General features: G+C 35.7%; 2 protein-coding genes across 2 annotated transcripts; both read left to right on the top strand.

The window, feature by feature from the left end:
- Nucleotides 1–331: 331 nt before the first annotated feature.
- On the top strand, nt 332–1390 carry LOC116707963 (claudin-4-like). Its single transcript, XM_032545668.1, is given in 2 exon segments — nt 332–645; nt 647–1390. Coding segments are annotated over 2 exon segments (696 nt in total). The 3' UTR covers nt 1029–1390.
- Nucleotides 1391–2996: 1606 nt separating this feature from the next.
- Nucleotides 2997–25529, top strand: LOC116707661 (glutamate receptor ionotropic, kainate 1). The gene is made up of 15 exons (XM_032545069.1): nt 2997–3429; nt 10918–11085; nt 11184–11441; nt 14681–14862; nt 15261–15314; nt 15546–15719; nt 17168–17311; nt 19047–19154; nt 20991–21104; nt 21198–21401; nt 21490–21713; nt 22000–22118; nt 23277–23494; nt 23639–23864; nt 24591–25529. The coding sequence occupies exons 1-15, from the start codon at nt 3345–3347 to the stop codon at nt 24878–24880; spliced, it is 2568 nt and encodes an 855-aa protein (XP_032400960.1). The 5' UTR covers nt 2997–3344; the 3' UTR covers nt 24881–25529.
- Nucleotides 25530–26038: the final 509 nt, after the last annotated feature.

The following is a 26038-nucleotide window of genomic DNA, read 5'->3' as shown; positions in this document are numbered from 1 at the left end:
TGCAAGAAGAGCTCCTGAGGTTATGGATGGTTTTTGGACTAAAAGAAATAAAAATTTGTGCTATGCTATGTTTCCATTTGCTGGTATTTCATAAACACAAAACATACAGGCATTGTATTTACCCAAATCTCCCTGAACCAATCAGGGGGTTGCACAGCATCTTCATATAACAAGCAGGCTGTTACACCAAACAAGCTTGTGGAAAAGATTCTCATTGCACTAGACATGTCTTCACCTCAACAAGACACGTTCTTTAGCTCTCAAATGTTGTGCTAAGCAGTACCAAAATATTAGCTGTAAATGTGAGCACGTGACTCTTTAATACTAAACAATGACTCAAGGTTTTTCTGAGATCACTGCAATCTGCACTGGCCTGATTGGACTGATTGGTGCGTCTGCTACGACTGGCTCGCCAATGTGGAAGGTCACAGTTTCCAAGGGAGAAAACAAAACTGACATGGAGAGATGCTGGGAGGGATTGTGGATGAACTGCTACAGTCAGGCAAACGTCAGGATGCAGTGTAAGGTGTACGACTCCTTGTTGCATTTGTCCCCTGATCTGCAAGCTGGAAGAGGCCTAATGTGCTGTTCAGTAGCCTTGTCAGGGTTAGGGCTATTGTTCGCTCTAGCAGGAATGTTGGTTTCAGAATATCAAATGGGTTAAAAATACGATCCTAATGGTTGCTGGAGGAACACAGTTCATGGCCTGCATCTGTATTTTTATACCTGTGTCATGGACTGGTCATGTCATCTTAAGGGATTTGTACAATCCACCACTGACAGATACCGAAAAAAGAGAAATGGGAGGAGCCCTCTACATCGGTTGGGTTACTGGAACTTTCCTCTTTGCCTCAGCCTTGCATTTAACCTGCAAATGTTTCCTCTCAGACAACAAACCAACTATGACAAGCTATCACCCCGTCTCAACCCTCAAGTCAACTAGGAATTCTCACAACAGCAAAATTTTAGATTGCTCCAGAAATGACAGAGAAGCGCTGGTGATCCAGTCGACATCCGCTTTTTTTTAGATTCAGAAGATTATGCACAATTCCTTAGTAGTTGCTGGAATTGCCTTTTAATATGCATGACTTGGCTTAAATATTTGCAGTATCCTTCAAAAAGCTTCTCACAATAGCTTGCCTGAACTGATGTAACTCAGTCATCACACTTCTCTGGGTTGTGTGGTATTTTATTAAATACCATATTTAGACGGCAGGTTATTCAGAGATAATATATTGTCCATAGTTATGAGTGTATTAATGGTCGTTTGTCTCATGTGCTTTTGTCTCGGGCAACTTGTTGAAGGTGCATCCTACCTGTTGACAACTGGAGATCAGCACCACCCTTCCTAATCAGTGATAGAAAATGGATGGATTTTTATTAAAAGAAATTTTTGAGTTAAATAAACCTGATAGTAAATATGTATATTTTGCATAATAAAGCAGATTAACATGATTAACTTGGTTTATTTATTTTTTTTGTTACCCCGAAGAGGGACGGTCTACAAAAGATATATACTGTATATATTGTACTTTAAAATTATACTGTCATACTATACTATATAATCATACTTTCAAAAGTAAGTTACTATAACTCTTCTAATAGAAATACAAAAGTATGCAAAAATACAATAATTATGCATCTAAAAACCACCCCTGTACTTCCACACTTAAACCACAAGATGACACCAAAAGAAAGCAATGAGAGCCTGGACACATGGTTTTATATCTCTAAATGTTATGAAATGGGTGTTAGAGGAATACTTCTCTCCATCCACTGTGTTCCATGATTATTTTTTGATAGAAACTACACATAAGAGGAATAATTTAGAAATACGAAACAAGTTTATACATTACACAAGTATGTGATGAAATTGTTTTTCTTCTAAATTTGGATTTTTGCCTAAGTCAGAAAATTATAATTTCATCTAACATTTATTTAATTACCCACAGGTTAAATTAAATATATATACCTCATATATTTATGTTTTCAGTTAATTATATATGAGGCACAAGCATTTTAGCCCTAATGCTTCAAGGGCTAAAATATGTATCAGGACCAATGGGTCTAACAAAATTCTTTCTCAAACCACTGTTTTAAGGAATAAAGCAGATTGAAATAAAGTAACACTAACATATTGCATTTAACTTAAATACGGTGTCATATAAGCAGTCTGAGATAGTTAATCTTATTGGGAGCATCTCCATGCAGTTTGTGGATTAAATTTGCATTTCCATCAGGACTGAAGCAAAGATTTAATCATTCCTCGGTGTACCAAAGCAAAGATGTTGTTGAGGTCGAATGTTGCCAGATTTGAAGTTAATCTTCAGGACGTATCCATGTTTGGAGATCAACGGCTTGGCTGTGCCCTCAATCGAGCGACTGTGTGGGGTGGAGGTGGTGGTAGTGGTGGGGGTATTCGGCAGTGTCAAATCAGCCAAAGGCACATGCAGTTAGAGCAGAAACAAGATAGGCTTGATTTCAGAATAAAAGCATTAATATAAACGCTAAACTAAGTTGGGGTGAATGCAGAGATATTTCTCTAATAATTAGAGTCTTAACATAATTTAAAAAGTAAAGGTAGAAAAAAGAAAGTTCTAAAAAAACAACCCTGAGCTGAAAATCAAAATAAGTTCAAAATCTGAATATCCAAAAATAAACATCCAAATTTACATCTTCAACTATAAATACACTTTACTAAAAAACAGAATAATGTCCACAATAGAAATAAGAATAAAATTAGAAAGCAGTCATATTTGGCTGATTTCCAAAATTACATAATACAGATCAGCATTTAAGAAATGTAGACTTTGACTTAACTTCTTTAAGAAATAAATAAAAATAATTCATAGAAATTGTCTGAAATATTATCTCAAAGCATAGTTAGGATTTGACTCCTTTTATATAGTAATATTTTATTCTCTAACTTTTATTTTGAAAATTTCTGACAGAAAGAGTTTTCTATTCTTTCATAATTGACAGAAGGAGCACAGTGCACGGTCCTCCTCCTCCTCTGTCGCAGCTTACAACTCAAGTGTTCACTGGGAAAACATAATAAGAAATTCGGTGTGAGAATGAATCTGGAAAGTAAAAGAATGGAGCCATATAACAGATCCTAGAATGGGAAAATTTTTTTGATTAGTGGCAACTGCAGCTATAAACTGTGACACATGTTTTATCATTGGGTTTGTTTTGTTTTTCACAATGTGTGAGGAATGGATGAGGGATGGATTCCAGTTTGTTTTCGCCATGGATACAAGGACTGGCAAGTTATCAGCATGAATTACTGAGGACAAAAAAAACAACTTGATCTCAATGTTAAATTCAAATTTGGAGGACCGACCATGGTGAAAAGAACGGGACTGTTATTTTCACTGGTGTATTTTATGGGGGAGCTTTGGCTCACTTCGCAGCAAGTCCTGAGAATTGGTAAGTTATAAAGAGTCATTTTTAAAAGTAATATCCGCTTTGCACTCATTAGCTCTTTTAGTGTATGACTTTTCATTGTTTTTCAACGAGCCTGGAGGTTGTTCAATAATTTAAAATGTAATAAAGGACATTTTGTGGCATTATTATATTGCATGTTTTATATATGAGGAGAAATTAACAAAAATCAATCATAACACTTACATAAAGACAGATTCTAACTACAGTAAAAAAAAATTCTGCTGTCAATAAAATGTGATACTTTAACGCTCAGAAATATTAAAAGAATTTATATCAGTTAAATATCAATGTTTATGTAAAACACAATGACATTGTAGCATAACTAGCAGTTTTTTTGGTATAGATACCGCTGTTGGCTGGTCAATGACATAATTTTTTTTATTCAAAATCATGCTAATCCACTTTGGTTTGCCAATGCCTTTCTCTCGCTCCTATGCTATCATGTTGACATTATAGCTTGCAGTGAAATGGATGAATTAGTTAATCATCAGTTGAATCTTACAGCATATTCTAGAAAAAAATACCATATTTTTGTAGCATAGCAGTGTGAAATAGACAAAAAAGAAAAGTGAGCAGCCTTTATACTGAAAATCAGAGCCGGCTCAAGGTTGTAAGCATAATTTAATTTGGGACCCACCGTCCACCACAGCATCACTTACCCACCATTACATTGTCCATGATTGTGCTTCTTTTTCTATTACATTCACATTCAATGATAAAAATGTAATTACTCAGTTAAGGTGTGAATGAAATGTTTTTCCAGCTCAGAAAAAAAAAGAAAAAATTATTAGCTCAGCTTAAAAGTAGGACTTTGTTGACATAATTCTCAAATTATGAAGGATTTCACATGTAAGTGAACTAACGGCACATTTGGCAATATGTATGTATTTTTTGGGTCAAGGGGCTCCAAAGAAACCAAGGGACCCTCAGCTGTCACAGAGTTCACTTGTACCTCGGGCCAGCCCTCCTTCGAACTCTTTTAGCCTCAAGTGTATCCCATTGCTCCCGTTTCATTATTCCCCTTTGATTTCTGACTCAACTCTGCAACAATGAGCTGGTGTTTGCAAGCAAATTAAAGATTGCTACTTCTTTTCTTCTCTGCCATTAGTTTTTTGTTCCTCCCATGGGTTAGAAGATTGCATCATAAATACAGCTTTTTAAAATTTAGACCTCAGGACTCCCTACTCTCCGCTTTTATTGCCACGGGCACCGCTTGTGTTTTTCTCAATTTCTTTAACTTCTTAAGACTTTAATATTGTATAATTGAGGAGTTGCATAACTATCATGGCTGTCAGGCCTTTGCTATCACCCTCTTTCTCCAGCTGAGCTCAGTATTGTTAATCACTCTCAATCGTCTATCATTCTCCGAGGTCACCTAATCTTTGTCATTCTCTGCATGACCCCCACACTTCTTAATCTCCCCCATATGGTGTGTGGCTTGACTCAATTAACGTTTTCCTAACTTGGCAAGTGTTTAGAATATGACCAGCTTTCACTCTTTTCACTGGGGTTGGTAATAATGGTAAATCTTTTCCCCCAAGCCCTTAAACAACTAACACTAATCTTCTTTATGCAGAAAAGTCTCTTCCCCAAATATGGTACTTAGGCAGCACATAAATCTCATCGCTGGGGAGAGCAGAGGCAGCAGCTTCTGGTTTCCACTACATTTCCCGATTTAAGATTTATTTTTCTGATGTCTGTGTGTTTTATGTAGATGATACAAGATTTGCTTATTTATGGGGATAATATTTTTGCTCGTGGGCTTGTGAGCAACTACCTTGTACACAGAGAAACCTCAGTGCTTCACATCAAACGAGCAAACTAGACTGTTTAGGACCTCCTCCTTCATTCACAGTCTGGCATGAACCCATGCTGGAGTGGTGGTGTTGAAGGGCTGGGAGGGGGGGAAGGAGCTCTCACTGGGTAGCAGCCCAGAATGGAGAAGAGGAAAAAAAAAAGACAACACTATGTCATTGTGATTCTGCGCTTAAAAAGACTCCCCATCAAGAGATATTTCTGAGTCACAAAATCAAGTTCTACAAGGTAACCTATAAATTTACGACCAGAGTGATAAAACTCATTGGTATTATAGTTATTTTCTTATAAAAGAAAGGAAAAAAGGTCCATAACAAGCACTGCCTAAAGGTTATCAGAATCTGCCAGAAACCAGAGCAGAATCTGTTATCTTAGTGACCTGCTAGCATTCATTATTCGGTCCATTAGAAAACAAATGGAAGGGCAATGATCCTAAGTATTATCTATAAAATTATTAATGGCAGCAATAACAGATTTTTCCAGAGCTCATTAATCATAATAATGTATAGCAATGTTTAACCAATACTTTGTTTTTTGACTATTATTTTTGAATTCTTTAGTTCCTAAACAGATAAAGGTAGCCAAATACAGTGAAAACAAGTAATTTATTTGTAATTTACATTGTTATTGTAAAAAATAATGACAGGAATTTGTTTCTTAGTAAAACTATGATGATAGCCCTTACAAAAAAAAAAAAAAAAACTGACAGTGCAGTAAGGATTATTCCTAATACCATTTGAACTGTTTTTAAACTATTAGTTGACTCAGATTATCAATTTGTGCTGTATGTGATTGAATTTTATATTCTGTACTGTCAGCAGTAGACCAGAATAACTTAATGTAACACATTTTGTGAAATATGCTTTAAGATAATGAATAATTAATTTTGTTTTTTGTTTTTGTTTTTGGGAGGCTCTGACTTCACAGACATTTCCAAAAGACTGCAACATAAAAAAAAAGAAAACCTTCAACTATCAAATATAGTGATAAAATTTCAAGTCCTTCTTACCCATTATAAAGATGAAAGTAGGCATAATTTAAAACTCAGATAATAAACCAAAAATAGGTCAGAGATGTTCATCATCCCTGATCCTTCTTATCCCTTTGTTTTTCTTGGTAATAACTTGCTGAGAAAGGGAGCAGATTGCCCCATGTGTCAACACTAAAGACAGGGTGCAATATGTTATTTTTCTCAGTACACATAATGAATATCAGTCTATTGTCACTTTTTTTTATTAAACTAAATAATGATTAAAAAAAAGTACATTTAAAATTGTAGGTATCATGATGGTCTTTTTATGTTGCAGCTTTTGGGACAAAACGCTGTGCATCAATCAACTGGTCAGAAATTGGAATCTGACGATTTTTTCTTAATCAGCTCTGATGGGTGAAAAGGACAAATTCTGAAAAATCTGACTATTTCCATTCGTTAAATACATGAACAAAACTAAATTACAATTTCTGTTCTATAAATACATCAAGCAGCAGCATTTACTTTGATTTACATCAAATTTGTATCAGATAAAATACAAATTTTAAATAATAAACTTTTGTTATGGTTATCAACAAAAGCTTTGATGAAAAAAAATGGAATAATCGGCTGACAAAAGCCACATTGTTGCACCAATATGAACAATTCTACTCTATTGCATAATATATAAAAGCCATGCCATGTAGTCTAAAGCCTTAAATTGGGTCATGAAATTATGTTGCGCTGCGTCTTTTCATAGTGCATGCAACCAAATTCCTATCATACATTCAAAGATTTGCATCTATTCCACACAAATCATTTTAAAATCAAAAGCTACATTGCACAAGTTGGAAAAATTTGTTATAGTGTCACTCATTCTTCATATCTGTCACAATCTTTTAATAACTAAACATCTATTTGGGCTTGTATTTGCTTATTGTAACTTCTGTACGCTTGTTTGAGTCTGTTGGTGGTGTGAAGGATTTCTACTAAACAGATGAATAATTTCTACTGTAGTTTGCACTGACGTATTTTAAAGCTAACCGATTTCCAGATATGGAAAACAATTTCTGAATCACTTTTGAACATTATAAATATTCTCTCCAGAAGTCAGGGGCAATCATGAGAAGCCTCTGCGGACAACGTTTACCCAGTCTCATTGGAGTGCATGTGTCGGAGCCTAAAGCAGAGACAAACATAATAATTATTGGTTGATACAAGCAGAATAATTTGCATTGTCTAATAATCGAAAGCTCCAAGTTTTCACCACCAAGCATGTATAAGCTCATTTGAAAATAGTTTTTCACAATACAAGAGGAACTCTTGGGTGGCCATCTAATGTTCATGATGTGTGTCATCCTAGATATTATGTTTTCTGCAGAGTGAGAACATTTTCTGCATATGTGCTGATGTGGAACAGGGTTGATTTCTTAGCCCAACACTCCTCATGTTGAGGACAAATAACCATGGCTCTTAATCTTCTCTTTTGCACTCTTCAAATCAAGAAACTCATTACACTTAGCAAAAAAATCTAAAGTTCTTGACTCAAGTGGAAATGAAGGAAAAATAATTTACCTTCTCTCTCTGTGCCTTTCCACTGAGCTTCAGCAAAGAAGTGAAAAACAGTAAAACAAATCAGATACATTTGTCCTTTGTTGACAACAAAAGTATATGAAAATGTTCAGGCCTTTATAATTATTATTGTATCATCCATGTTTGGCAATCAATGTTTTCTTACAAAGAAAACATTTTTAGCTAAAACGTAAGGGAGACTCTTTAAATGAGGATTGCAATTAAAAAATGTGAATGAACATATTTGAAGAGCAGCATTTATTTTCACTCCTTGCTAATAATGGATGCTTTTTAAAGTGTTCAAATATGAGGAAAAATCCCACTGTGGGACTGCCACTTGGATTGTTTTGTTTCTGGAGTGATATTAAAGCTGCAGCCTTGGCACACACAGCTAACAAAATGGACCAGATGGTCAAGAACAGGCCTATTTCCCATTTTACACATATGAAAAACCATCTCAGCAGTATGCTCCCACATTTCACTTAGAGGATGATAGGCATTGCATGTATGTCTGAGAATTGTATATTCCAGTGGACAGAGAATTAAGGACTTTAACAGATCCCAGCAGCTGCTCTCTGAGGCTTGGTGACCATAATTAGGATTGGCACTTTCAAGCATGCTTTTAGTGACCAGGGAGTCCGGACAAGGCTCTCTCAGTTTGGGGTTCCAGGCTATGCTACACCGAAGAAAAAGGTCATTCACAATCAGGGTCTCAAGGGGAGCTTTTTAAAGGACTCTCTCCTTCCAAAATCAATTACAATTTCACAGGCAATTCTTCAAAGAGTGTTCAACAGTGCAATGACCTATTACGTCCGTGTCCTCTGTGTTAAAGTCAGGCTAGTTTCAACATCAAAACTGAATCTTTATTATCTGAGGTTATTCTGAAAAATAATTACAAGCTGACAATTCTGAACTTTGCTAACTTTAAATTACCATATTTTAGTTGCTGTTTTATTAATATAAATGTGTCACTTTGTGGGGAATGAATATAATAGTTTTAAGTGAGAGTCTTGTGTCTTTAAGATAAAAATTATGAAAATCAAACATTCAGATTCTCCACAAATTGGAAAATAGTGGGTCACTAATATTCGTAAGGTTTAGGAACCACAGCCAGTTCCAAACAGTTGAAATCTTCCAAAACCGCTTAATATGCACAGAGGAAACAGTCTCCAGCAGAAGCTAATATCAGTCTTCCATATCGCCACTCATGGGGGAATTGCCAATTAGCACCAAGGAAAATAAATAGAATTCCAAGATTAGTTGCTTTGCAAAACATCAGCCAACAGCAATTCAACTAGCATTGTGCCTAGCTATGCCAGCTTCCCAAGTTGTATTTTCTTTTGCATATTTCTGATATGCTCTACAAAAAATTCCACAAATAATTTGGAGTTGCATTCCACAGAAAAACCCACGCCTTCAGAATCTACCTACCTACTATCTACCAGAACCTACCTAAACTCTTTTTTAGGCTTGGCTTCACAATACTCACAAAGCTGTCCTTATGCTTGTTAACTATGTACCTTTATGTTATCACAACTTTTCCTTCCACTTACTTTTTCATTTTTATATTGTTTTTTGGAAAACTGTCAAATGAGGAGTATTTCCCATGATTGCGTAAGCCATAATATTTATAAAACTTTTAGCGTTTGTAAGTTTTTTTTTTGTTTTTTTTAAGAGTCTTGTGTAATATTTTGACTTTCTGGGAAACAAATAGATTTTTATTAACTGTAGGCCATAAAAATCAACCTGAAATAAGCAAATAAACTATAATACTCTGTATGTGATGAGTCTGTGTTGAATTACTGAAATAAATCTACTTTTCAATGCAATTCTAGAGCTGTACCTCTAGTGTCTTTTCATAAATCTCACCTCGAAAGGCCTATATGTTTTAAAATAATTCACTCACAAGAAGTGGTGACAATCCAACATTTCCCTGGCCTTGATCTCAATGTTCTTCATGAGCTTTTTTATCTACATATTTTATGTAGCACTCATGCCTGACCGGAGTTACGTATGTGTATACTGCCAGCTGTGCCAGGGCAGCCATGTTTCTGGGGCAGCAGGCTGGATTAAGATTTGGATAGTTTTCAGAATGATTCCCCCCCCCCCCCAAGCACTGGCACAACCCCCTCCTCCCTGAGGCAGAGGAGCGCAGAGTCGCAGTTGATGAAAGATAACTGCAGAAAATAAAGAAGACAATGTGGGTGTCAATTAAGTTAAGAAATAATATTTAGTGTTTACAAATTGTGATGATGTAAATGGATTTAGAATGTTTTGATTGAGGGGGGAAGTGCAGTCTTTCAGTGGTTTTTACAGACCCAGAGTAAAGTTCCTGTCTCTTTAAAGTGTTCATTATGGCTAGAAATGCACTGATCTGTTTTTTTACTGGTTTGCCATCTCTGGTTTTGTAAACCTTTGCTGATGTTATGAAATACTATTTTTTAAAGGAAATTCAATCCAATCCAGCCTTTTTTTTAGAAGCATTCCATTAATATATGAAACAGCAGTCTTTGTATATATTTCCAAAGGGGCATAAGCGTCCCTTCAATGAGTCTGAGATTCCTACAATGCTGCCAGCATGTCTAAATTCAGTATGTACCATAACAGGAAGAAATGTTATGCTTAAATTGATGAAAAGGAGTAACATTGCTGTTATATGTATATCTTATACTTTATATGTATGTATATGCAAAGATTCCAAACTTTATAATCTCCAATGTTGTCATAGTGCTGTTAATGTTAATCAAGATGTTTTCCCTCTTCCACTGGACTGCAAAAAAATTTATCTTTTGGTACATCAACCTTATCCAACCCTTTGATACTTTTTTGAAAGCTATTGTGTCAGTTTGTGAAAATCAGGTTATGTAAATAAGCTCAAGTCAGGGAGGGTCAAGCTCTCAGCCGAATGAAACTAAATCCAGTCATCTCTTGCAGGACTCTTAGTAGGTATTACATGGCAGAAATAAACATGACACTGAACCAATGCAATTGTGAGAATTCAGTTCAAACTGAGGGAAAAAACAAACAATGGTACGAAATGTAAATACTGTGTTGGTAACATATACCTAATAAGATTTTTGTAAGGTTCTCAACCTATATTTTCTCTCTTACAGGGGGCATCTTTGAGACCCTTGAAAATGAACCAATTAGCGTCGAAGAACTGGCCTTTAAATTTGCTGTAACCAACATAAACAGGAACCGGACCTTAATGCCAAACACCACGCTGACCTACGACATCCAGAGAATAAATCTATTTGACAGTTTTGAAGCCTCCAGAAGAGGTAAGGATCGTTCGCTCCCTAATCTTTTTATAGTTTTATAGTTTATAGCTATCAATTTGACCCTGATGGTTATTTGTTTGTTCCATGTGTTCCTCCAGCATGTGACCAGTTGGCTCTGGGAGTTGGGGCTGTGTTTGGTCCATCTCACAGCTCATCTGTCAGTGCAGTTCAGTCTATCTGTAATGCACTGGAAGTCCCTCACATCCAGACCCGATGGAAACACCCCTCAGTGGACAACAAGGACAGCTTCTACATTAACCTCCACCCTGAATACGCCTCCATCAGCAGAGCTGTGTTAGACATAGTGCAATTCTACAAGTGGAAAGCAGTCACTGTGGTCTATGAGGATGCGACTGGTGAGTCAAAATGACATATGCACAAAATTAAGAGGTATGAAAATGTTTTTCCTACCTCTTGTATTTTTTCACATTGTGGTATATTACAACCATAAATGTTGATGCATTTCATTGGGATTTTATGCAATAGACAAAGTAGCACAGTTGTCAGTTTAAAGGAAAATGATCAATGGTTTAAATTTTTTTGCCAATCTGAAAGGTGCATTTCTACCCATCCACAACATCTAAATAAAGTCAATTTCAACAAATTGTCTTTGTAAATTGCAGAGGTGGTAAACCTCTGAGCTGAACTAATAGGACAACCCAGGAAGGAAACCTGACAGAGACTGCAAAAGTCCTGAGCTTAAGGCAAATGTGTTCAGTTTCTACCAGGATGACGATGCTAAACATGCAACCATATCCACAAAGGAATGGTTTACAATAAAGCATACACATGTGCTGGTGTGGTCTGGTGAAATCTAGCTGAGAACCTGTGAACTGATATCAGTCGATATAGGTAATTTTAGTTAACATTTTTTAAAATACTGTAAAAAAAAAAGTTTGTGAAGTAATTTTGTTAAAATATTTTTGTTCCTATTGTTATTTTCTGTATAAAATAAATAAAATAGCAAAAATAATTGCAAAATAATAAAATGCATGTAAATGCAATGGGTGGTTGTCATATACTAATTCATTTCCTAATAATGTGTTTATTTTTTTTATTATTATTTATTGACTTATAATACAAATAGGAGTGGGAAAAAAGAGAAAACAATTCCTAAAATATTACAAAATATTACAAAATCAAACAAAAATCAACATTTTTGGTCGTTACTTAAAATCTGAATTACACTAACCCACTTTAAACAGTTATTATGTACTCTAAAAATACAGGAAACAGCAAAATAATTTAACTGATCCCCGAAGGTCTCAGGAATAACCTACAGATTTACAACAAGATTGAATAATTGGCTACTGTCAAATGCAACTGGACATGAAAAACAATCAAACTTATCACAACTTAAAAGAAAACACAACGCTCTCCAGCTGTAACACTCGGGCAATAACCTGCTGATATTGAAACGCAGGCTTTCATTGGGAGTGACTGCACTCCACTGTTGCTATGTACAGACATTTGTCGCTCACCAGTAGACCACAAAAGCACAACTATATGATAAAATCTATTGCACATAAATCAAGCAGAAATACAACATCTCTTCATAGGGAATAAAAGTAGGTACTAGAAATAAAGTTGAAATGTTTAAACTCCATCCTGCATTACACAACACAAAGATAAAGGGAACAAAACAACTTTCCTACCTTTAAAATAAACGACTTCTTTTTCAAATGCTGTTTCCCGGCTTTTCGTGGAACTGTCGGTGTCCAAAATGTGCTTCTGAAAATAATCACAAACACAATTTTCATGTTTTTCTATCAGCTTGTAAGCAATATTAATTTTTTTCTGCACAACTGCTAATCATGATGGGCTCATTCTACAACAATAAAATAAAATTTCAAGAAACTTAAGTATAAATCTTACCACACTAACATTGATCTGATATTGATACAGACTTGGTATCAATATTATTGATATTTTGTATCGATCCACCCACCTCTACTACTTGCTGCATTCTTGTTGGTTGTGCAGAAGGCTCTACTAATGCTTTTTACAAAGATGTACAGTTGTATAACTGCACATCAGATTGCAGCCATTTTCACTCTAAAACAGCTTAAGATAGTTTTAGATAGTTTTATAACTGAGCAGACTGAAATCTCATTATCTAAGAATGATTTAGTAAACCACTTTTATAAACGAAACCCACTTTTTCTCAGTTTTACCAGAAAATAGTATTCATTTATTAAATCGAATGCAGTAAAGTTACTTTTGTAGTTTCCCCTCGTGTCCACCAGAGGGAGACGAAGTAATTATACCGAAATTAACATAACATTTTAAATAGAAGGGTATAAAACAATAGCGAAAGTCGCATAATTTATTTTAATGTTTTCATAAGGTGGAATTTACAGGCATATTTCAGTTGATACGAATAAGTTTTATCAATCAACCAAGAACTTACCAAAGCGCAAGTCAAACATTCTCGCTTCTTCGACAACTTTCTAATGCTACAAAAAAAGGATAGCAATTAGCTGTATAACGGTCAACTATGGCAACAAACAGACATCCTTTATGGCTTTACTTGTACAGAAAACGGATTGTATTGTTATCATTTTAATTTGAATGTACCCATTGTAATGCTAACCTAACAAAACTAATCAAGAAACAGACTCCAAACATCGGCTTCCTTTACTGTGTGGTTCTAAACGTTTTGGTTGAGATTTTCTATCACTGCCCCCTAGAGGTCATCCCAAAGACCTGCAATAATACAATCTGTCAAACTTAATAAATTGACCAAAAAATTTGTAGTTTATAATCAAAATTAGATGTTAGCATCTGCCAATTCGCACGGGATTGTTAAACAAATAGAAATATGTTTGTTTTAGAAAGGTGTCATCATTGCTCTTGTGCTCTAGGACCAAACTGACACCAAGTAAAATGGGCTGCATATCCTTAGGTCACTGTTTTATTATATTTCTCTCACATTCATCTTACAGCAGTCTTGGTACAGTCAAGAAATGTAGCCTTTATGGAAAGAAAGAAAAAAGTCAATCTTTCATGTACTGTGAAACATGTGAGTGGTACTATAATGCTAACTTGATTCTATTCTTCAGACATGTAACTGAGGCAAAGGTTTATCTTTCATCAGAATAATAACTCTAAGCATTCACCCAGAGCTTGAGACAGTGCTTAGTTTAGAGCATATTGATTTGTGAGAATGGCCCAGTCATACTCCAGACCGAAATCCAATGGCGAATATGTGGCAAGACTTAAAAATTAATGTTCACAGGTGCTCTCCATGTACTCTGGCTGAGTTTGAGTCATTTTGCAAAGAGAAATAAGCAACAACAGTCTTTAGACGTACAAAGCTGGCAGAGACATAATTAAAGGCTTGCAGCTGTAAATACAAATGCCCACCTATGTTTGTTTCCGGATTCTGTTTGTAAAAATGAAATGCAAAATGTGTGTATTCTTTATTTTTCTGTTCAACAAAATGTGACACTTTGTGTTGGACTGTAACTCCTGATAAGATATAGAAAAGTGAATAGTAGGGCACCACAGGATAGATAACTATTATTTACTTCTATTTTTAGTGCCACTGAAATGTGTATAGTCCAATAATTGTGGTCTGCTGTTTAATTTAAAGGTCTGATTCGTTTGCAAGAGTTGATCAAAGCTCCATCCAGATATACAATCAAAATCAAGATCCGGCAGCTGCCATCAGGAAGCAAAGATGCCCGTCCCCTGCTGAAAGAAATGAAGAAGGGGAAGGAGTTCTTTGTCATCTTTGACTGCTCTTACCAAACATCAGCTGACGTCCTAAAGCAGGTAATCAAGTTTTATAGATACACAGGCTACAGCTGTAAGTTTTATTTAACATTCTCAAATATAGGTGACATGTGTTGCTGTGGTTTGGGGTTTAATATTGACCCTGAGCAAGATTAGTCCAATTCTACTCCGAAATCCTATTTCCTATTTCCAATCCAGGAAGAGACATTGCACAGATTAATTGGAAAAGGACAAAATTATGACATTTACTCACTGGGATTCATATTAATTCAAATTATCCAAATAACACAAAATGAATTAAAGTAAATGAATGCATTGTCAAAATGGTGGTTTGGGTTTGATCTAAAAAGTAAAAAAGACTATATTTTATTCTCATTTCATCCCTGTAAAAAGTGTAACTAAAAGGAAAACTGAACACCATCTTTATTTCTGTTTAGATCCTGTCCATGGGAATGATGACTGAATATTATCACTACTTCTTCACCACATTGGTAAGAAAAAAATAGTCCATAAATGAGCTGATTTATGGCACGTATAAGAGCTTTGTTTTATGGTTATTCAATAAATTTGAATATTTTTAAAGTGTAACATATTATATAAATTAGTTACACAGAAATTAATGTTTGAAAGCCTTTAGTTAAAGAAAACATAATATTTTTCATTTCAACTTAATGCACATTGCATTGATTCTTCATCTTTGACCCAGTTCTTGAATTTTACAGGACTTGTTCGCTCTTGACCTGGAGCCTTACCGCTACAGTGGGGTCAACATGACAGGATTTAGGCTGCTAAACGTGGACAATCCTAGAGTGGCTTCGGTGCTGGAGAGGTGGGCCATGGAGCGACTGCAGGCTCCCTCCAAAGTCGAGACCGGAATGATGGAAGGAATGATGACTGTAAGTTTAATCCGACATACAAATCTGGGTAGAAGCCTACAGACATTCAATATATACATGGGAATGACTTTTGTTACTGGCCTAATTTATTAGAACTGTTTATTTTCCCTGATTAGGGTCACTAATTGCGTATTTAAATATATGCTTTGGTCCCACACATATTTATTAAATGCTTCTCAGCAAGTTACAGGGAAACCACACAATTTTGTAGCCTGATAAAACCACCACCACAGTTGACACATGCAAATGTTTCAACTGTAATACAGTACTTGATTATTATTTATTATTTTTCATAGTGGGAAATATTAGTCTTATCTGAGATTTAACATTTTCTCCAGAAGACATTTGGCTTATCCATGTGGGCAGTTTTGATTATACTGATTTCAGAGTAGAAGGCATATGGACAACTTGCCTACCCTTTCTAACCAAGTTCCTTTCTTCTGAGGGGAAATGTTCTGATCAAATAGTTAAAATATGGACCTAACTGGCTGTTCCAACAGGACAATGATTCCAGACACATAAAAACAAATTTTTAAATGGATGAAAAGGCTAACATTCAGCTCCCAGATGGCCTGCCCACCTTAGCTGTACTGAAAATTTGTAGATTTTATTTAAAAGTCAAATCTGTGCCAGAAAGCCAATCAATTTAAAAGCATTCTACTACTAATGCCAAAAAATGTGATCCAATATCCAGCCAGAAATATGCCAAATGCTTATTGATGCCAAAAAAAAAAAAAAGTGGTTGAAACGCAGTTTTCTAAAGGATATTTAACAACACATTTGTGGAGGGTTTGCATATATTTAAAACTCTTCTACATATAGTTTTGAGGATGTGTAGATTAGAGAACATGTGTAGTAAATGTAAATATGTGCCCCTCATGTCTAGCTGTACTTTAAGGAAAATCAACAGCAGCCTAAATGTAATAGGCTATTTGTGCTCAGGAAGATTGTTTTGACCAGAAATATATTTAAAGTCTAATTTCAAGACCAGATTACAGAAAAAAACTGTAATATGAAGCACCATGGGGCTCTCAGCAATTAATTAGGATTAAAAAAAAGTAAGAAAAAACCCTGAGCACAATATCTTTGTTTGCCAGAATATTTAAAGTTATGTTAAATGAAACAATGCATTTTCTTTTATCATAAAGCAAGAAATTATCTACAAATAAAAAATAATTTTAGAGAGGCAAAAAGGGTTTTATTGAGATTAATTTCATTTTATTTGATGCAGTGGATGCAACAGGTCTCTGATTGTGTGTACAGTGTGAAAATTGAACACCAAGCTGTGCTCACCGTGAGTGATTGTGGTTTTCTGTGTGATTGCATCTGATTCAAAGAAACCACATGAGGCCGAGCACATGCATCAACAGTCCTGATGTGATAAGTGCGCTGCATGCAATTTGTGATCCCGCAGATGGATTATGATGATGGGCGTGTTTCTCTTCCAGACTGAGGCGGCTCTGATGTATGATGCTGTTTACATGGTGGCTGCTGCCTCACAACGCACCTCACAGATCACCGTCAGTTCCCTGCAGTGCCACCGACACAAACCCTGGCGCTTCGGATCGCGCTTCATGAACCTGCTGAAGGATGTGAGTTAGCTCCATCCATCCATCCATCCATCCATCCATCCATCCATCCATCCATCCATCCATCCATCCATCCATCCATCCATCCATCCATCCATCCATCCATCCATCCATCCATCCATCCATCCATCCATCCATCCATCCATCCAATCAACAGTGATGAGCTTAAAGCACTTTTATTAAAACTTAATAAAAACAACCACCCTTTCCTCTTCTTAAACTGTCTTTACATTGATAAATGTGACAATATATTATCTCATTGTTCTTACTCTATTCAATATTATTTAAAAAAAATTCCCCGCATGATTTAAGACCAGATGATACAGCCACTATGAGACAAATATAATTAAAGAATGTTTAAAGAACATCCTGTCTATCTTGTGGTAATCATGACAATTTAACTGTAGAAGCCAGGCTTCTTATCTCAATTAAAATGTATTAAATGAAACATGATATGGCCGGCCCTGCGACAGACTGGCGACCCGTCCAGGGTGTACCCCGCCTCTCGCCCGGAGCGTTAGCTGGAAATAGGCACCAGCACCCCTCCCGACAAAGGGACAAGGGTGTACAGAAAATGGATGGACGGATGATATGGCCGTCTATTGTTTAATCTAAGGTTGTTTTTTAAAATTAATTAGCTTTTCATTTGTAAGTGGGGATATAAAACTGACAGACAGAAGCAAACCAAAGCAAATATTCGGGGTTTTTTAAGATAAAAATTGTTTTAGAAGTCTATTTATTTCTCTATAGCTTCATTGCTCCAAGTTCTTGAAAATAATGTCATCCTAAACACCATCAAACATTTTTTGTATAACAGTTGATTCTTCTGAAGAACTTTCATAAAGGACAATCCAGTAAAGACACATTCAATAAATTTGAATATTATTGAAAAGTTAATTTACTTCAGAAACTTTTTCACTAAGTGAAAAATTATGTAACTTAATTATACACATATCACTTTTTGAAAGCATTTATTTCTTGTGGTAATCATGACAATTTAACTGTAGAAGCCAGACTTCTTATCTCAATTAAAATGTATTAAATGAAACATGATATGGCCGGCCCTGCGACAGACTGGCGACCTGTCCAGAGTGTACCCCTTTGTACACAAATGTAGGCCTAATGGGAAGTATATTTTATATGTGCTAAAAGTATTATTTTCCTAAGGTAACTTTAATCTGATTCATTGGGGCATAAATTCTATTTTATTGAATATGACTGTAGGTGGTTGGAGGAAACCAGCTGGAATACCAAACTGTACAAACACTGAGTTTTATGTGTAAAAACTAATTTATGTGTTCATCATCAAATCAGGACATGATCTGATGATGAACACAAAATCAAAGATTTCAAAATCTTTGCGAAATGAATGCCATTTTCCAAAATGTTAATTCAATGTGGAGAAATTGAAACTTAAGTTCCTCATTGTAAAAAGATGTAACTTTGCTGTGAGATGAGATCCCTTTATCATCTATTAATTTCAAATATGTCTGAGCAATGCTTCCTACTCACGCCACTTGTTTTAGCTCATTTCAACATCACAATGTTCTATGTGGAGATGGAGATATTTTATATTTCATCAGGTAAACCAGAAAATTTGGTTAATGTGGTTCTCTGCTTAATTATTAATTCTCTAAAAAAATTATCTGATTTTTCTTTGGGCTTTTGCTTAATTTTTCAGTTATCCATAACACAAAAGAGAAACTGTTTGTGTTTTCTGTCCTCTCTTTTACCTCAGACACAATGGGACGGTTTGACAGGACAAATCGCCATTAACAAGACAGACGGTCTGCGCAAAGAATTTGATTTAGATGTGATCAGCCTAAAGGAAGATGGCTTGGAGAAGGTGAACCCTCTGACACATGTACTGTTAGTGAACAACACTAACATTTTTCAAAGTTTTAATTCGCAAGGCTTTTCTCCCTATCCAAGTCATATCTTCATTTGAAAACAGTCTGTATCAAGTTATTTTTGTCCAACATTAAAATCTTTTTGATGATCTAAGACAAAAAGGCAAAAACTAAAGAAATCTGTCAGGGCCAAATACTTTGCCACAGCACACTTGAGAAATTAATGTATTTTATTTAAATTAACTGACACTATGACAACAACATATTTGTCTCTGATTACTGTTAATTGATTTATTGATTAAATTTTCAACAGGTTTTCAACCATTTTTTTGCTCAGTAATAATTAAATGAAAACATAGACCCTGATATGTCGTGTTCAAAATATAATTCACATGAAGAAATTTGTCAAATATATTTATACCGTGATGCAAATAATTGGACCTTTCTGATTTTTTGACCTTCCTTTAAGCTCACTTTAAATTGTACACTACAATATGGCAGTGCAGTAAGAGGTTTATTATCTGTTAATGAAATAACAACACCTAAAAGCTTTTAGGCAAGTTTGAACAATTAAAAATGAAAAATTACATTAGAACTAATTGAAAACTTACCTTGAAGTTAGAGTTAACATCCATTCTTGTATTTAGAGTTAAGCTCAGGGCTCTGTGATTAAATTTTTTTCTCTTTATTATTTTTGCAAGTCAATGACGGGCAGCCGCCTGAACAAAGTATGGAAAAAGGTCTGTATTTTAGCTGTCTTGGCAGGCTAAAATATTAATAATACTTAGTGATTATCCCTGTGCTTTCTGTGATGTTTTCTCTTTTTTCATAAAAAGATTTGGGGAACTGGTGGAAAGAAATGTTTAACATTTCTGCTCTGGCTGTTTTATTCCTAGTTATTGTGTTCTGTTTCCTTCCCTGTATTTTTCAATTTGCAAAAAACAAACCTTCCCTTCTGGTGTATTTTTATTTATTTTCTTGCTAACAGCACCTGTTCAGAAGTTTTCAATCATTCATCATGGGGATTAATGTCACAATAATTCAATAACTGTCCTTTTCCCTCGGGGGGGTAATTATATAACACAGCTGAGGTGATTAAAAAAAACAACAATATTGAGTGCAGACGTTTGAATTTATTATAATGTTTTTCTAATCTAAAAAGGGACAAAACTACTGTATATATTTAGGCACAAACACACATCCCAATTAATATTTCGCTAAATATAGCTTTGTTAGTTAAACTTCTAACATTCACTTTTAGAGACAATCAACAAGCTGCTAGTATAATTCTGGCTTTCATTTAAATTGCTTGGTATTGCAGCTATGAACCAAGCTTTTAAGCATAGTGCTTACATTTTCAACAGGGTAGAGGTCAGGATCCTCTCAAAAGGTTAATGTTGCTTTTTTCCAACAATTTCAATGCCCTTCCGCCTCTCTCCTGCCCCCCTAATATTTGGTTAACTATCACTTAACATGCCCTAAAGGAACCACAAGCTTTTTTCAGGTCAGAAGTTTGCTAATGGCTACAATTTTGACCACATGTTTTAGAGAAAATCCACATCAACAAGAACTTAATAACAATACTGTTGTATGCTGTATGATAATGGCACCCTAAAGAAAGAACAGGTCAAAATTAATAATTAAAAACTCAAAATTAAAATAGGATTCATGCTAAAAATACACGTTTAAAGTTCTGACTGGAATTGTACCTGTATCTGTACGTGTTTCTGTTTTCTCCTGCGTTGTTTTCCCTGATTGTGTGTTAGTTGATTTAGTCATAGATCATGGCTCTCCTTTTGGTTTAGTTGTTTTTGTTTCCTTCTTCCTTACAGATTGGTATCTGGAACTCCCAGACAGGCCTTAATTTAACAGAAACCAACAGGGACTCCTCCACAAATGTCACAGATTCGATGGCCAACAGGACCCTCATTGTCACTACTATTCTGGTAGGTACAGAAAAAAAATTATCACCAGGAAACATTTGATTACCATAAGAATCTTTCAAACTAAAGTAGTGCATGCTTTGTGTTCATTACCAGGAAAATCCTTATGTCATGTATAAAAAATCGGATAAGCCGCTATATGGGAATGACCGCTTTGAAGGTTACTGCCTTGACCTACTCAAAGAGCTCTCAAACATTTTGGGCTTCTCCTACGAGGTAAAACTGGTGTCAGATGGAAAATACGGAGCACAGAATGACAAGGGGGAGTGGAACGGCATGGTGCGTGAACTTATTGATCATGTGAGTATTACTCCATTATATCTTTTCCTATAGGGATGACAAAAAGTCTGCAACATTACCTGAATGTGCAGTTTTTCTTTGTTCCCAGGTGGCTGACCTCGCTGTGGCCCCTCTCACCATTACCTACGTCAGGGAAAAGGTGATAGACTTCTCCAAGCCCTTCATGACATTAGGAATCAGCATCCTCTACCACAAACCAAATGGCACAAATCCTGGAGTGTTTTCCTTTCTCAACCCACTCTCTCCTGATATCTGGATGTATGTGTTGCTGGCATGCCTTGGAGTCAGCTGTGTGCTGTTTGTCATCGCCAGGTATTCTTACACAAGACTGAAAAGAAATCAGTTAATTTATGAGTTCAGTTTTAACCTAATTATGCAAATTCAAAATGTTTTTTTTCACACAATGATGCACTATTAGACAAAGAAGCAATTTGTTTTATGATTACGACATTTTTAGAGATATAATCATGAGGATGCAACCAATATCCAATACAATTTAGCAATGGAATGTTTCAGTAAAATTAAAGGATCAGAGTAAATGTAAGTTTTGTGGTTGCTTTGTGTTGTATTTCATTCTGTTTTAATTCATGACCTCCAGGTTCACTCCATATGAATGGTACAACCCTCACCCCTGCAATCCAGACTCAGATGTGGTTGAAAACAACTTTACCCTAATTAACAGTGTCTGGTTTGGAGTTGGAGCACTTATGCAACAAGGTACGCTTATTAACGTTTTTGATATACAGCACACTTCAGGCTTAATAGCACCCCTTTGAAAAGTTGTATTAAAAGCTTTAAAATTAACTTTTCCAACGCTGGGCTGTACAGTGGAGAAGTTGGTAGCACTGTTGAACTGTTTCAAGAAGGCCTTGGAATCAAATCTCAACATGGCTTCTTTCTGCAAAGATGTTTTCCCTGTGGGTTCTCTCTGAGTACTCCGGCTTCTTCCCACTGTCCAAAAAATATACATATTAGGTTATTTGGTCTGAAATTGCAAATAAATTACTCACAAAGATATGTGAGATCTCCTAAACACTATTATCATTTTAGCTACAATTCTGTGCTTTGGTCAGATGAGAGTAAAACAGCTTTTCGTCAACTGGTGGATCTGGTGTGAAACAAACAATGAGTATGTGGGAAAGCACCTAATGCCCAATACTGAGGAAGATCTGGGAAGTTGTGGACCTGCCTCTCATTCAAAGAAACAAACATCAGGCTATTTAAATAAAATCTGGTGGTCCCTGCTAGAGAACTATGGCTGTATCATCATCATGACTTTTATCGGGATGATTTATTCTTTTTAATTTTTGTAAAGATTTTTAAAAATATTTTTTGGCAGTAGTGTGGCTTTGTTAACAGTTACCAGACAGAAAATGGGCGGAGAGAAAAGGAAGGAAGAACAGCCATGTCAAGCAATGTAGCCCCTCCCGCCACACCGTGCGATGCCCCAAGATCCAAACTCTTTTTGAAAGAAAAAATAACAATAATAATAATTATATATATATATACAGTATATATATATACTGTATATATATACAGTACAGACCAAAAGTTTGGACACACTTTCTCATTGAATTCAATGAGAAGGTGTGTCCAAACTTTTGGTCTGTACTGTATATATGGATGTTTTGCCCTGTATCAATGCTTTTCCCTAGACTTTTAAAAAAGAAATTGCAGAATTGCATTTCTGCAAAACATAATAATTTTATCAGGCTTTTTACATATCTGTAGGTGTGCCGAGTTTGGAGGGAACTGCATGATATTTTTTATGTAGTTTTCACAGCATAACCACATGCATAATACTGCTAAAACTCCAGGATTCATCACTATTTTAATTGTGAATGGATGATCTAATATGTCTTACTACTCCTCCAGGGTCTGAATTAATGCCTAAGGCTCTTTCAACAAGGATAGTTGGAGGAATATGGTGGTTCTTCACACTGATCATAATTTCCTCATATACTGCCAATCTGGCTGCTTTCCTCACTGTGGAGAGAATGGACTCGCCGATTGACTCTGCAGATGACTTGGCCAAGCAAACAAAGATAGAGTATGGTGCAGTGCGAGATGGGTCCACCATGACCTTTTTCAAGGTACATTTTTATTTATGATAAAACTTATTGCGACAGATGTGTCTAGCTACATAAAGTTAAGTACAGCACCTGGGTAGTTTATTGTTGAAATGAATGTGAAATGTTTGCTCACCTGTACACAAATTGTAATTTTGTTTTCAACAGAAATCTAAGATCTCAACTTATGAGAAAATGTGGGCATTTATGAGCAGCCGAAAAAATACAGCTTTGGTGAAAAACAACCGGGAAGGGATTCAGAGGGTCCTCACCACAGACTACGCTCTTCTGATGGAGTCTACCAGCATCGAGTATATCAGCCAGCGCAACTGCAACCTCACGCAAATTGGAGGCTTGATAGATTCTAAGGGCTACGGTGTGGGAACTCCAATTGGTAAGACGGCAGACTAATAACACCTGTAAGAAAAAGGACACTAACACATTGCTGTAGTAAAGGATTCATACCCCTTTAAATCTTTTTTACATTTTGTCACATTACAACCACAATCTTCAGTGCACTATGTTAGGAATTCATGTGATAGACCAACACAATGTAGAGCACAGTTGTGTTGTGAAAGGAATAATATTTAAAGTTGCTTCTGAATAAAGACCTGAAAAGTGTGGTGTGCTTATATATTTAGACTCAGTAACCCTATAAATTAAGGTTAGCCTTCAAAAGTCCCCGAATGAGCAAATGGAGTCTACCTAGATGTAATTTCATCTCAGTATAAGTACCATTTGAAGCTCTATGATGTTTTTCAGACATGTTGTAATACACCATCACCATGTTGAAACATGGTATTGACAGCATCATGTGATATGGATGCTAACTGAATAAAAGGTCGATTCTACAAAGTATTAAATTAGGTGAGCTGAATGTAAATGCAGATCAAGTATTTCTGATTTTATGATGATATACATTTGGACACCATCACAAATATTCCTTTGACTTCAAAATTACGTGATGCTATGTATTGGTTTATGAACTCTTTGCTTGTAACATGACAAAATGTGACAAGTTTTCAAGGTTATGAAAAGTTCTATAGAATGTTTGTCCATTAAACAGCATTATGCAAAGTAAGGCATTACATTAGCATAATTCTGCTGTGTTCTGCTCCAGGCTCCCCTTACAGGGATAAGGTCACCATCGCCATCTTGCAGCTTCAGGAGGAAGGAAAGTTGCATATGATGAAGGAGAAATGGTGGAGAGGGAATGGGTGTCCAGAGGAGGACAGCAAAGAGGCCAGTGCTTTGGGTGTGGAGAACATAGGAGGAATCTTTATAGTGTTGGCAGCTGGACTAGTCCTCTCAGTTTTTGTTGCAATTGGAGAATTTATTTACAAATCCAGAAAAAACTTGGACATTGAGGAGGTGAGTGTTGGCCAGTGTGAGTGGCACAACAAATATTAACATATTATGGGACTCAAAGACTTTAATGCACCTGCTATAACTGTGTGTTATCATATTCTTTTGGACTATGGTTATAAGAACGCCAATAATAAAAATTATAAGTCTGATTAAACCTAGACTTAAAAACTGCATTGCTACAATCAAAGGATATGTTTTTAACAAAACGTTGTGTGTTTTAGTAGTTTTTAAAGTAGCGAACGCAAAGACGTTAGTCTTGATTGAAAGTTTTTATTAGAATCCTTTTATCTGAAAACAAATTACATGAGTTGTGATACTTGACTAACTGGGCTGGCCATATTTTTTGGAACGCAATGTAACATTGTTCTGCATGTCAGAAGCATTATTGTTATGCCGTCACATTTCGTCTGAATGGAGAGGCTTGAGAACATTTTATTTCTGCCATAGTAGCTTCAAAAATTGTGTGTTTGGGAGTATTTAAATCCTAGCACAGCATTGCACAGAAATGGACTTATTCGTTCACTGTTGTTTTCAAACTGTTTATGAATGATTGTTCAGTGAAATACTTGTTCATGAAGTTGGTTTACATTTTTTGTCTAATATGAAATTTATGAACATGCCTATTCAAGATTTGTTGTGTTGAAATTGATTTGGGATGACTAAAGTCGTATGAGAACGTTGTACCTTTTAATACTCGACTTTTTTTGTTCCATTTTTTATGAATAAGAGGTATTAATACAAAACTCTAATAGGTATGTATGTGTGATGGATACTCATCTTATTGGATGCTCAAATGACAAGCTATTTTCATATTGCTGGCAAAATACACCAGATTTGCATTCAAAATGTCCTGGTATTTCAAGGAGTCCTTGATCCTACACACTCTAACAACATTCGCTGGGTCTTTGGAAGAGAAACAAACAAACCAACAACATCAGAGATCTGTCACTGCACTTAACAGATAATTTCTCAAATATTCCACCTTTGCTTTACAACAGAGGTTGTTTCAGGAAAGCTAAATATTAAATAGCAATCACTTCAGACATTAATGGGAAAGTAATGTGTATGTTTTTATGAAACCTGGAGTTCTCAAAAAAACAAAAAAAAAACAGAGGATCTAAGCAGATTGCCTGAAAGTTGCTGGTGATTTTCGTGAAGGAAAAGAAAAGGGGCAAAATCAACTCTCTGTGGTGTTGGCTA

Source organism: Xiphophorus hellerii, chromosome 18 (assembly GCF_003331165.1).
Source record: "Xiphophorus hellerii strain 12219 chromosome 18, Xiphophorus_hellerii-4.1, whole genome shotgun sequence".
Lineage (NCBI taxonomy): Eukaryota > Metazoa > Chordata > Actinopteri > Cyprinodontiformes > Poeciliidae > Xiphophorus > Xiphophorus hellerii.
The sequence above is the reverse complement of the archived record's forward strand: the minus strand, read 5'-3'. Positions and strand labels throughout refer to the sequence as shown.